General features: G+C 44.3%; 1 protein-coding gene across 2 annotated transcripts in view; it reads left to right on the top strand.

The window, feature by feature from the left end:
- NCKIPSD (NCK interacting protein with SH3 domain) overlaps positions 1 to 14,299 on the top strand; it is a 312,878-nt gene that overhangs the window by 187,951 nt on the left and 110,628 nt on the right. For both annotated transcript variants that reach the window (XM_086948742.1, XM_086948741.1), the window contains exon 8: positions 4,276 to 4,414. In XM_086948742.1, the coding sequence (XP_086804868.1) occupies positions 4,276 to 4,414 (139 nt within the window). The remainder of the gene's footprint in view (positions 1 to 4,275; positions 4,415 to 14,299) is intronic.

Genomic DNA, 14,299 nt, shown 5'->3' with positions numbered 1-14,299 from the left:
TATCTGTATTGTTTTGTATAGGGCCATGGATCCTTCATTTATATGTTAATCGTGCAAAGCAATTATCCACAGTGGAACAAAAACCTCTTTGCAGCTGTTTGAAAAACAGGAAGACCGTTCTGAACAGATGTTGAATCTGAACCTTTCACTGCTCCTGTCCTTTCTTTGCCGTATGACCTACATCTAATCCTTCATTTTTTAATAATAATAAAACGACAAAAAGTAAAAGTGCAAAGGCCAAAACATGTCTTAGGAGCTGGCTGCTTAATGCTGGGGCTGCTGAGTACCCAGGCTGCCCAGTTTTAATGCTACCTTGTGCTTCGTTTATCCACCACTCTGGGCTTCCTGTTTCTTTCTCATTCTTGCATGTCCTACTTGTTCCATTTGTCATTGTTTTCCGGTTTGCTTTTCTTCCGCCTGCTTCATTGTTTTCCTATCTTTTGCTTTCTCTTTCTTTCTTCCTTTTCTATCTTTCTCTCTTTTGCTGTAGGTCAAAGTCTCATAATAAAAAAAAAAGTCCCAGACACAAAAATGAGTGTTGGTGTCCATCACCTGCAACCACGAGCACAAATTAAGCAAGGAAATATCCTCTTAGGCCGGTGGATGCCATTGATTGATAAATAGAACTTATAAGCTGTTCCCACAAGCCCTTCTCCTTCCCCTCTCTGCAGTCCAAAGCACGAAGAGGGTTGGTGCTTGGAAGGGTTAAAGAGTTTTCTAGTATTGGGAAGGTGGGCACCAAGTTTTCCTACTGGACTATGGAGGTTTGGATTTGCTGACCCGGGTCTTCAGCAGTCTCTCTCTCTCTCTCTCTCTCTCTCTCTCTCTCTCTCTCTCTCTCTCTCTCTCTCTCTCTCTCTCTCTTTCTCTCTTTCTCTCTTTCTCTCTTTCTCTCTTTCTCTCTTTCTCTCTTTCCCTTTCTCTCTCTTCTCTCTCTCTCTCTCTCTCTCTCTCTCTTCTCTTTCTCTCTCTTCTCTCTCTCCTCTCTCTCTCCTCTCTCTCTCTTCTCTCTCTCCTCTCTCTCTCTTCTCTCTCTCTTCTCTCTCTCTTCTCTCTCTCTTCTCTCTCTTCTCTTCTCTCTCTTCTCTTCTCTCTCTCTCTCTTCTCCCCCCCCCCCCTCGTGGACTCTGTTTGTGCTGTGGAGAATATGGTTCGCCGATGGGAGCCTTGCAGGGTACTTTTGTTGAGTAAATATATCTATACTAATAAAATGAAGAGAGTGCCCAAACCTTTGAGGCGGGTAATCTCAGGAACCACAGCACCAATCACAACACCCAATACAGCGTTGGAAAGGGCAGTTACAGCAGAAGGACATAGGCTATGCAGACGCCCACCATATACATTTAAAAGGTAAAAGAACCGTGCCAGCAAAGTAGTCCCTTGTGGGCGTGTCTGCGTTGTGCTGTGGGCGTGACAAACGCTGGGGGCGTGTGGTACGTTCCACCCTTCATGCCATGTCTCATATCGTGTGCTGTGGGCGTGTGTTTGGGCGTGGGCGGGATTACGGAAATAAAAGCGAGCGTTGTGCCCAATATTTCATTGTTTTTTCTTCCCAGGTTCTGTACATTCCAGCTCCAGGTGTCCACCCTGCTCCCTTTAAATACCCCTGCACCCCATAATCATAACCTACCCTTACTCCTTAAAATACCCCAAGACCCTTAAACACTAACCCATTTTAACCCTATAAATATACCCTGTACCCCAAAACCCAAACCTATCCCCAAACCCTAAAAATACCCCTGTACCCCAAAACCCAAACCTAGCCCTGAACCCTATAAATACCCCATGTACCTCAAAACCCAAACTTACCCCTGAACCCTAAAATACCCCTGTACCCCAAAAACCCAAACCTAGCCCTGAACCCTTAAAATACCCCTGTATCCCAAACCCACCCCTGACCCTAAAAATACCCTGTACCCCCAAACCTAGCCCTGAACCATAAAAATAACCCTGTACCCCAAAACCCAAACCTACCCCTGAACCCTAAAATACCCCTGAACCCCAAAACCCAAACCTAGCCCTGAACCCTAAAAATAACCCTGTACCCCTAAACCCAAACCTAGCCCTGAACCCTTAAAATACCCCTGTACCCCAAAACCCACACCTACTCCTGAACCATAAAAATACCCCTATATCCCAAAACCCAAACTTAGCCCTGAATCCTAAAAATACCCCTGTACCCCAAAACCCATACCCATCCCTAAATCCTAAAACTACCCCTGTACCCCATAACTCAAAACTATATCTGAACCCTTAAAATACCCAAACACCCCAAAACATATACCTCAGTACCCCAAAACATATACCCCTATACCATACTCACCTTATCCAAACATTAAAAAAAACATGCTTATACCATTCATGCATTTACAACGAATTTCGTTGTAAATGTATGCGTGGTAAAAGCATATAAAATGTAATGCCATGCGTCTTAATGGCATTGCGGAGTCATGGTACTTTCGTAATGAAAGTATGCGGAGTGATGGTATGCGGAAAGAAAGTTGCGGAGTAATGGGTGTTTACCCTCCCCCGGTAATTACATTGGTGGCACGGCGGCCCACATCTCCAGCAACATACTCATATTTTTTCACCACCGATTTGAAAATGCACAGGTCTCTCTCATTGATGGCCAGCACAGACATACACTTTTAGACACACCTCCCGCCACAAGTTCTAGAATTGCGAACTTTAGAGCGGGGGAGCTATGTTCGAATCTCCGCATCAGCTCAGCATCCTTTGATTCCAGGCAAATCACTTTGTCTCCCCGTGCCTACCACAAATGAATGTGTTCTTCTGTAATGTAAATTGTGCTCATGCCATGTTGTCGAGTTCGCGCTTTATAATATTGCAAGGAAAAATAAAGTAGGGAAACTCGAGTTCACACACTACTGAACGTGGACTCTTAAGTGCATCAGCAGTGCACTGTGAATCGGAGCGTTTCCCAGGCCTGTCACAGATAAGAAATGCTATCAAAACGAAATCCTACAAAACAATATACTACTGTCCGGCAGCAATTCATACCCGGACAACGTCGGGACAGGCTGCTAGTATATATATGTATGTATATATATATATATATATATATATATATATCAGTATATCTCTCTATCAACCTGTCTGTCAAAGAAAGGTTAAAGTAAGGTTATAGTTGGTTGTTGAAACGAGATAAGAAAAAACATTTAAAAACCGAAAAAACACAGTAATTTGCCAGTTATAGTTGAATGGACGAACTAGAACTTCCTCCCCTATCATCACTGCTTATGACCTCACATATTACATCAAGAATGACATGTTGAATGGCATCACTGATACGGTTCCATTACTGAAAGTTGCAACATGAAGTGTAACTAGCAAAGATCAGTGGTTTTACTGGTTTGAGCTGGAGCCATGACATGGTTTTTAATGAATTTCACCGACTTATTTTTATAACACTTTTCTCCTAAACCCTCCTCTTCCCCGGCCTCCTCTCTTTCGACTGGACACTGTGGAGTTTGTCAAAGGGCTCGGCCTGTGACCAGACCCGCTTCCAACCTGCTGCGAACAGCCAACACATGCTGCTTATAGCCTTGGCCTCTTTTTCACTGTGGCATTAGGTCTCGTCTGAGACCGCTCATGAGATGTTGCTTGCTTGCCCCAAAAAAAAGAAAAAACCTTGGCGCGGCCAGCACTTGTTGCACATTGTACTTATTTTTCTATTTCTTTGTCATTTTACACAGCAGCTATTCTGCTGTATAATATGGCTAAAATACATTGACAAAGCCAATAACTCTTCCATAGGTGAGACATATTGGGTTTGCCAAGGGTTGTTTTTTCTCTGCCCCCTTCTTCTTACTGTCTCACACGCCTCCATTTGTTTTATTGTAAAAATTCCTAGGAGAGCTAAAATGGAAAATATTGCTTTGTACACCCCCCCCCCTCCCCTCCCCCCTTAAACTTTTTTTCCCTGCACAGTTCTTACCACAAGTTGTTACACCAGACCTTAGGTGACTACGATGCTCGATGGCCAAATTTTGCGTTGATTGTCCATACGCAAATACAAAAAATGCCTTTACGATGGAGAGTGTCTGAACCATAAGCATGCAGTGGCGTTTGCTACTGTCATATACATGTGTGTGTGTATATATATTAATTATAAAGTCTATGCATAACTGGAGAAGTAGCATTTCTTGCTGGCATATCCAAGCACGGGTTGGTGCATACATACTTACAGTTGCTGTGCAATGATCTGGTGATACAGATTCTTACCTGGTTCTCTGTCCTGGTTCTTTGCTGCAGGAGCACAGGGTGCCGCTTCGCCTGCTGTTGCTGAAGTGTTTTGGGGCCATGTGTAATTTGGACGCTTCCATCATCTCCACCCTGGTGAACTCTGTCCTGCCAATGGAGTTGGCGCGAGACATGCAGACCCACACGCAAGGTGAGTTCACTTATTGAGCGTAATGGTCCGGCCAGTCAGGAGAGTTTGTTTCTAAATGGTAAGGCGAGCAAATGTTGTTTGTTAAAGGTTTTATAGATTTCCTGACAAACCGTTAGGAGGGACTCACGAAAAGTGTGCAACATGAAATTATCATAAAAGAGATTTAATTTGTAAGGAATCCTTTCTGTTAGAAATGGTATTCCTGGTTGGATGAGGTATGCACCCAGACCAGGCAGGAACCACCACTCTAGTCGAGATAAGCTGTATACAGACTAACCCTATGGTATCTTGGCACAGAGCCGGCAGGCTTATCTAGAGAGGCAATGTGTAAAGTATTTGTGCAATACACACACAGTAACGCAATGAATCACCACAAAAAGACTCCACACAGGTTTATAAAAATAGGTTTATATATTGTAAACAAAACAAGAACAAAACAAATAAAATCCAATGTATACAAGCTGAGATACTGAATTTTAAAAGAATAAATGCAATAAGGCTCTTGGAAGCAAGTAGCACCTAAAAGGTTACACTAGGCCACCCTGGACCATGGCAGTGTCAGAGTTTAAGCTGACCTTGTGGAAGCGCAGGCCGGCTACAGGACCCACGCAGGGCCCTGTGAGTAAAGTGCCTTTCCTGGTCTCAAACAGCTAGATGCGTTGAACTTCTCCACGGAGTGAAGGCGATGCAGCGAGGCGATGCATCGATCTCACCAAGCTGATATACCACCATACAAGGTACTTAAAAGTACATTAAATATGTCATGAAGGTATAGAATAAATACACATATGATAAGGGAAGAATCACATGCACTTTAGCACTGATTAGCAGTGGTAAAGTTCGCAGAGTCCTAAGTCCAACATAAAGATTCAGCAAAACATGGAGGCAAAAAAAATTGTGGGAAGACCACCCTAAGGCTGAGAGGTCTAACTCGTTCCACTGCACATATGATTGTTTAAATTGATGCGTTTGTGGCATTTATAACGCCATTTAGGCAATTTGTGCACTCATAATGCATTCATACGTGAGGAGTGTTGGAACCCAAGTAGAGTTTCTATATGCTTATTGGAGCATGCTAGCAACTAGGTGTTTGAAAGTATAGAGGTGAACTGGCCCTACAGTAAAATGAGTTGACTATACTTATAAATTGTCTGGATTATTTAGTATAATATGCAGTGTTCGACTTGATCGCCCATGCACCTAAAATTAAAAAAATAAACCTTGCACACCCCAAAACACCTTTTTTATTATGTAACCTAGAGTTGACCGAGAACATTGGCCGCTGGCATGGCTCTATTCCATTGCTCTGAACCTTAAAGAGGCAAGAGCTTAAGGCCCTGGGCAAAGCTTCATATCAGTTTCCTATATGCAGGAGGCTCCCTTTAATAGTGCACCAGTATATTTATTTTCTTAGCTATTGGACGTTCTATATAGCGCGTTCCACGTCACTGGGTTCCCAAGCGCCTTACACAATGCATAAAAACAGATGTTCAGATGTTCATATGTAGATGTATAAAATGTTTGTATAGCTGCTGTTTGTTTGATTGAGATAGGAGTAGTGATTTGATCCGATAAGCTATTCAATAGAACTTCCTTTATGCCTTTCTTAAGCGGAGTATAGGATGGTGGTGGTATGGGTGCTGGCGGGATGGGGTGGGGGGCGGGGAAGGGGTGATAAACCAGATCTGGTATGACAGAGTTTTTTTTTTTGTTTGTTTGTTGATTTTGGGTTCTTTAGATTCAGCACCTCTTAACCCCTCGTGTTCTTGTATTTACTTGGATTTTTCAGTTTCCGTGCTATGAATGGCGGTGAGATATGTAGGTTGTGTGTGCTGCATGCAGTTGTTAGTATGCATCCCCTGTCCACCAAGAGACAGTCTAGTGAAGATGTAATTGTGAGTAATATAGTAGAAGTCAACACGACTGTTGAACACGCTGAATAGATTTCCGGGATCTCCTTATCTCCATATAGTGAAGTAACTGTGCCACACCTTTGGTAAGCATTTGTTCAAAACTCTATGTATATGTAGCATCGACTTTATGTATTTGTCAAGATTGGGTACTTCGCAAACCGATAAAAACAAACAAAAAAAAGCTGCCTTTTGCTTGAAAAAGTAAGGGGTATAAACCGCTTCAGCGACCCAGAATGTGACTCGATCCATGGGGATTTCTAGCAAGTTGTTGAAATACTTATGCATCAAAAGGCTAGGCGAGCTACTGACAACCCCTCGGAGAGGACAATTCTCCAGAGAAATGTACTTCCTTTGAAGAAAACGGATTACCATCCCTCTCTTTCTTGTCGCATAATGGTCCACCTATCTTTAGATTGGGCAGTTCTCCTCTGCCAATCAAGTGAAGGCTTTTCGCCTACAGAATACAGGAGCAGATGAAGAAAAGCAGCCATAGGATTACAGAGTTTCCCTGGCGCACTCCGGTCTTTGAACCTCTCCACCACAGACCCTTGTGTAGTCATTTCTTCAGCATATATTGCATAGGTGCATATATTACAACTACACACAATGTCTAGGCGGTGTCTTCTCCGCTCCATGCAAATGAGGGAACTCCTTTTCCTTTACGCCTCTAAGCTGCATTACCAATACAGATGCGGGAGTAACGGCCTAGGCTGCGACGCACAGTTATTGAGAGGAAGAACAAGGAGCCCTCTGCCCCCCTGGCTGCAGGGGCACACGGTCTGACCTCCTAAGGGGGAGGAACCTGCCTGTTGTCAGAAGGCAAGCTACTCGACTGGTAGTGAAAGGCGGACCGACAGCTTGAAACAGTGTTCCATTTTTTGCTTCTATTCCCTCCCCAGAGTAGGTCCAATGTTTGTGTCTGCACTGGTAAGAGCACTTTCTTTTGTTATCCGCACCGTCTTGGTCTACGGCGAGCACACCCAAAGAAGTCAAGCGGCTGCAACGAGCGCAGACCCAGGCTGTGGTGGACTGTGGTCTAGTGCTAAATTGCATTTTGCTAGGTCGCAGGCCACGCCCCCGTGTGTCCCTGTATGTTGCGCTTGGGTGGTTTTAGAATTGATGTTATCTTAGACCCAGGATTTTTAGTTGTCATGTGTTGGCAGACATTGTATATCCCTGGGAGCAGGTAGCACCACTCATGTTCTTATGAGTTCGGAGAAATCTTTAAACCCCACCTTGTCTTCAGCCATCAGCCAAAGGTGATGCAGTGTGTTCTGGTTTTAGTTCCCATATTGTCTTGTCTGCATGTTTAAGCAGGGTCTGTAGTTTTTTAAATACTCCTTTAGCGGTCTGTGACTCCGATGTCTAGTTAGGGTTGTTCTATGTCCAGAACAAGTTTAGTGTGTGTTTCCCTCCTGGCCTGCCTTGAATTATAATTCTGTTCTAAACCCTGAACAGACCATAGGTCTTGATGTATACTGTTGTCCTACCCATAACTTCATGTGTGTAATGCACTCACCTGGTCCCAACTGCGGAGACAACACTGGAGCCGATATTGGGCCTCCTATCCCTCCCAATAGCAGCACATGTCAAGTGACCAAAACCTTAGAGCACACACTGTCCATCAGGGGGAGGGAGGGCGGGGGGGGGGGTGAGTTGGGATCAAATGAGAGACTTGCGATACTGGATCCGCTTTGCATCGGCAGCTGGGCCATACTGCTTAACAGGATGTTGTCACTCCAGAGACCTTCTGTGTCTGCGAAGTAGATACTCACTAGACGAGAACATCTGTTTTTGCGATGACTCAATGTACTGGAAATAAGAGGAAGCTGTTACCATTGGTACACTAACGGGCCTCAATATATAATGACCATGCACTGACTACAGTTACGAGTTTTTGCTGCAGCCCGGCATGAGCGCAGAATAACCAAAATCACACTTTGGAGTGAGACACTCTTGGTAGATCCACTCGGAGCACTAGCTTAGATGCAAGGTTCAAACAAATATCAAATACTTTCTCTTAAAAATACTGTTCAGACAGAGAAACATGGAATTAAGGCCTAGATGTATCAAGCATTTTGCGATTCGTTAAGGCCGAAATTCGCAGAATTTCGGCCTTAACGAATCGCAAACGGACATTTTGCATCTTTTGGGATGTATGTGAAATTAGCAAAATAAGGAATCGCAAAAAATTGCGATTCCTTATTTTGCTTAAGCATTTAAGGAATCGCAATTTTACGATTCCTTAAATGCCATGTATGAAACTTTTTTAATTTGCGAATTCAGGTTAAGGAATCGCAAATTAACACCAACTTGAGGTTCGTGTTAATTTGCGAAATCCTTTCAAAAACCAAAATTTGGCAATTTTGAGGGTGGCATGTGACACACATACATGCCTAAAGGGCATGTATCTGCGCCATATGCACACACATGTAAGTTTCAGGGGTGCAGCAGGGTGTCCATGAGACACCCCTGCACCCTTGCAATAATTCTCAAATTGCGATTAGCAAATTGCGAATTCGCAATTTGAGAATTATTTCGCAATCATTCCTATGGGCCTCCTGGCTCATAGGAATGAATGGGAAATTATTCCTTATTTGCGAATTCGCAACTTGCGAATTCGCAAATTAGGAATAATAAGGAATCGCAAAAAAATTGCGATTTAAAACATACATCCCATTTTGCGATTTCTTAATAGCGATTCGGTAAAAATCGCTTTTAAGAAATCGCAAATAGGAACGATGATACATCTAGGCCTAAGTCTTTAGTCTCTGAGCAATCAGTTCTAGTGCCAAGGTTGAATGGAGGGGCCCAGAGTAGGAATACATAAGAAGCACTGGAGGAAATCACAGAAAGGGAGTGGAGGGAAAGTCTAATGTCTTTTATGACGCTGATGCTCGGTCCTGCTACCTACTATAGGAGGATTAGTGAGCACTAACCTGTTATCAAGTACTTAGCACAGTTCTTCTACTTGACTGATGTTGAAAGATGATCTCGGAGTCTTGACCCAATGAGTTGCAGGGGGTCCAGATTAGCTGTGCATGATTAAGACGTTGGTGGAGCGGGAGCCACGGAACCCCCGGTTCACTATGGACTTGAAAGATCCTGGAGCGCGTCTTGATTCCGGCCGGATTCTTCAGGCGAGTGGGAAGGGTGAAGCTTGTTCCGCAGGTAGTAAGGCCAAGCAAAGACTCTGGGTTGGGCGGATGTTTATATACCTTTTCAAAGGCTCAAAGGAAGCAGTTTGGTCACGTGTAGCAAGTGAGGCGTGTGGAGCACATGGCCTTCTGGAAGCTTCTCGAACCTTGGAGAAAAGCATGCGTTAGTACACTCGCTTTGACCTTACAGGAAGGGCAGGTGCAACTTGAACATCGGAACCAGCAACAGGAAACAAATGTATCATTTTTGCTTGAACAGGCATGATGGAAAACAACACCAGGCCCTAGTAACAGCGAGTGCAAGGCATTCTATTGGCTCATGGGATATTGAGGGATGCTTGGAAAGACTCAAAGGGAAAACATACCAAGGCCCTAATAACCAACGTGTGCAAGGAGGTCTGTGGGTTCACAGGTCATTGGGTGAAGGATTATGTGCAAGGACATTAAAGGGTGTGGGAGAACCGATGCAGAGGTGCAAACGTGATGGAATCACAGGCGCGGAGGGACAATGGTAGGGACATCATAACGTGTCCTACAATGTCACAGGGGAAATACAACATAAGCCTTGCATGCTTGGCCCAATACACACAGGGTGCATATGTGGGTTGTGGCATTGGAGGTCGTGACAGAGGGAGCAGGAGGGGTTTGTGACAATGTGCTGCAAATGAGCTTTGGGCATGTGTTGGCATGTTGCACTAAAAGGTGAGTCTACAGCGAGTGATAAATATCTCTGCGTACAAGAAGGTCAGACAATCCACAGATCAGAATGGAAATCATTCCAGATTGAGACTCTGTTATTTAAAAGGAGTGTTTCCAGATTTCATTGTAGCTTTATGTTTTCAAACCTTAATATATTCACAATTCCCGCTCAGCCAACATATCCCATCATGAATGTTTACATTCTCTGAAAGTATCTAGGTTTTTTTTGTGTTCGAAGCTTTGTACTGTCTTCTTGGAGCAAAAGCCAGTAAAGTTTGGTTCTGCACAAGAATCCCAGGTTGGTGGAGACATGGACAGTGGAGGGCTTCCTTCACCGGCAAGAGTATGTAAATCAGGGGGCGATTGGAACTTGACAGAATAAAATAAAGTAGTGGATTTTGTCAATCTAACTAATTGTTCACCCTGAGATTTCACAGAAAGTTGCAAATGTAACCCAAAGCCGAATAATTTAGCACATAAGGGACTGATGGGAGGAATGTCAATCAAGAGCTAACCTGTTCAGGAGTCAATCAGGGGAAGACATTGCTGTCATTGTGAATTCAGTCAGTCAATCATTGGTTTCATAGGGCGCACGGCTACTCAACGAGTGTCCTGGCGCTACAAAAGCTCATTGACCACCTGTACCAACGGTATATTAGTCATATGCCAGTTTAAATGCCCAGATTTTAAGGTTGCGTTTGAAGGAGCATTCGTCCTTCATGGCCCAGAGAGGAAAGGGGAGGGCAGTCCAGGCAGTGGCAGCGAAGGAGAAGGAAGTACCACCCCATTTAGTCTCTTGATTCTCAGAACTGCCGCCAACATGGCCTCCTGGTAACGCAATGTTCTTGCTGGGGAGTAGGGAGTAATTATTTTGGCCAAGTAATGTGGACCAGCCAGGTGGAAAGCTCTGTGTGCCTGCATAAGCCCCTTAAACCATACTCTCTCATGAACCTGTAGGCTGCGTAGCTCTTTGAGCCGATGATGGATATGATGGCCTCTCTAAAGTTTTAATAGAAGCCAAGCCCGTGGCATTCTCCACCAGCTGAAGTCGCTTAAGCGGGTAAGCCCCAATAAAGGGAGTGGGTGTAGTCAAGCAGGGAAGAGATAAGGGCATGCATTACCAACTTGTTTTGAATGATTACATGGGAGTGTGTAATGAGAGAGGACACTTTACAAGAACACTGCTTTGGAGAAGACTTGACCCAACCATGGCTGTCTGCTGCCCAATTCCTCAATACATCAATGAGCTCTCACTTTGGCATAGGGAGCCCATTTGTGACTGCAGAAGATCCTGAGAAATAAAAACAAATGCTTAACACTCGTGCTTCCTTTCTTGCTGGAGCTTAACTCAGCTATTCTTGGGACCTTATTACTTTTCTCTATCTTACTCCAAAGCACCTGTCTACGCCATTCAGTCACTTCTCCACCCACCCAACATCACAGATGCACATTCTCATACTTTAGCCAATGTCTTCACCTTGTACGTCCACTCCGACACCTTTAACGGCTTCCTCCTCTCTCGGTTCACCTATCAACCTGCAGTGGCGGCCTACTACACCACACCTACCACCTTACTTCCCTGCAGTAAATGTTTCCTCTACGCATCACGAGTATGCTGGCAGAGCGAAGCCTGAAAAGGGCAGGTGAGATGTTGGTTGCCGACACACAGAGGATTGTTTGTGCTTCTGTGAATGTGACACCAATACTGATCATTTGTGAAATAGGCATTTGCCCTTTCTGCACACGCTCTCTTTCATACCCACCAGGGGACGCAAAGCGAGACGACAGTCATTCACGAAGCGAGCGACCATTCGCTGTCTCCCAGAACCTCATGAATTGGAAATCTCCAATTACTCATGTTGCTTCGAAAAACAAAACAAAAACAGGATTAAATGCAAGCCGCGTAGAGCTCCTCGCGATCCGCTCGAATGCTCAGGCTTCGCCTTGAGGAACAGAGTCGTTATTCTGTTGCACCAGGATGGTCATTTAAAGATCCGTACATCCAAGAGCAAGACATTAGCATAAGCAGAAATGTCATTAATGAAAAGGAACTCATTTTACAAAGGTGTGAACATCATCCGCTTTATGTGGAGTCTTGCAATCAATAGGTAATGCTTTGCAATTAGTAAGCAATGCTTTTCAATTTCAAATCCTTTCCCGAAACACACAGATTTGATTTACCCAGGTACAAACACAATAATGAGAAATTGATAGAGACAAGTCTTCAGTGTTCGGAATCAAAACAGCCAGCATCCGAATGACCCGCCCGCGACACCGACTATGTGGACTGTGTCGTTGCTCCCACTCGCTCATTTTGTTTACCCTCCTAGCAGTCCATCTTGTTTAGATTCAGAGGTACCTCCTCATCCAGTCTGTGTCCAAGGGACACCGCAAGATCAGCAGCGTGTTCACATAATATGTAAATACCTGAATTATTGGACTGTTGTTCAAAAGTCCCTTCTTAAACTCAGCTGAAGGTTTGAAAAGCATGTAATAGTATAAAGCAAGTGCAGCATGTGAGGAAAGAGAACGCGGAGGAACGTGTGACCCCGGAGAGGCTGTTGTGTGGGGATCACATATCCCAATTCTAACTTAAACAAAAGTGGAAGTCCTTTTACAAGTTGACATCCGAAAGGCCTTTTGCTTTCAATTTAAAGCTACCTCAACTTCCAAATTCTCTGTTGGTAGTCTTCGAGTGGGCAAGACCGACAAACGTCAGTGCCCATCACCTTTCTTATCTCATGAAATTGAACCCCGTCCAGAGATCTCATCACAGTTTCTTCTGGCTCAGATATATTCTTTCATTCTCTTTCATAAATTCCTCATGGGTCTCTCAATAGAATGAAAACCATTTGGGCATATTGGGGCATGCCCACCCCTCACAGCTCATGAAATCCCTCATCAGATGTTTCAGGGCTGTCCTTCACTGCTAGCGCCTCGCACTAGAAGAAACCCCCACAGGACATGTGACACTTTGTGCTCCAGATAAATCCACTAGTGTTTTTCTTGTAACCAGTTCTCTGCCTCCCTTGATTTAGGATGGAAATGTCTCATCCAGATGTCTTTCAAGGCTGACCGCCTCGAACAGGTCCTTGCAGGTCACCCATGAGTAGCGGTTTGAGGGGCTGCATCTCCTCTCACTCGACGGCGCTGGTCAAGGTTTTGTAAATATGATCCCACGGTCCATTCTGTTTTCTAATTAAGTGCTAAAATGGTGTTGTGAAACTGTTGCCATGTATTGCACCATGAAATGTCACCACACACCCTGACTTTCTCCAGGACATGATGTATTAAAGGTCCTCATTGCTTGAACCTCTTTGGTTTATTTTTGCCCCCCCCAATACAATCTTCATCTGGAGGTCCCTCAACCGTTGCCTCTGCACAGGTTGGAGGTGACCGCTCTCAGCAACTAAGATGGTGGTTCTTGCTTTCTGTTTTACGGCGAACACTTTGCTCCAAATGGGTATTCACCATTTTTATGTCTTTTCGACTGATTCCAAAAGTAATGTAATATTCATAATCCAGGCATCGTGTCCGACACGTTTCAACATAGCTAAGGCGTGGGGCTCTTTTGCGGCCTTTTCCTAGCAAATGAGGAACTCTTTCCTGATAGAAAAACGTTCTAGTCGGTGGGGTTTCACTTTTTTCAGACCGGTGTGAAGTCCACCTGGTGCAAGGAGTTGTGAATATTCATAGTTATTTAGAAAATTAAGTAAGGCATCAGGGAAAAGCTGACATGGTTTCTGAAATTCACCTGCAGTGTCTTTTGAGCCAGTAGTGAGATAGCTCAGAGGGTGAAAGGGCTTCCTGTTGCTATCTGCCTGACCTAACCTCACTTGGGGTTGCTGTACTCGCCAGTGTTAACCCTTTCTTTGTCCCTGCTTTTTACAAGAGACAGGTGCATTTTACACCTGCCTGTGCTTGTAAGAATTTCTTCCCAATATGGTCATTTTTCATAGTTTTACTTGTTTCCTTACAAAATCACCTGTCTGGTCCTTTCCTGTCTGTGTTTAAGTGGTTACTTTGTGATCTTTTTAGCAAATTGGTTTACATTTGGTTAAGATCCCTGCACCCCTGGCAGAAAGACTTTCGGGTCAAGGACATGGGCGTGGTAC

Source organism: Lissotriton vulgaris, unplaced genomic scaffold, assembly GCF_964263255.1.
Source record: "Lissotriton vulgaris unplaced genomic scaffold, aLisVul1.2 SCAFFOLD_410, whole genome shotgun sequence".
NCBI lineage: Eukaryota > Metazoa > Chordata > Amphibia > Caudata > Salamandridae > Lissotriton > Lissotriton vulgaris.
Note: the sequence above shows the minus strand (reverse complement) of the source record. Positions and strands in the feature narration are given on the sequence as shown.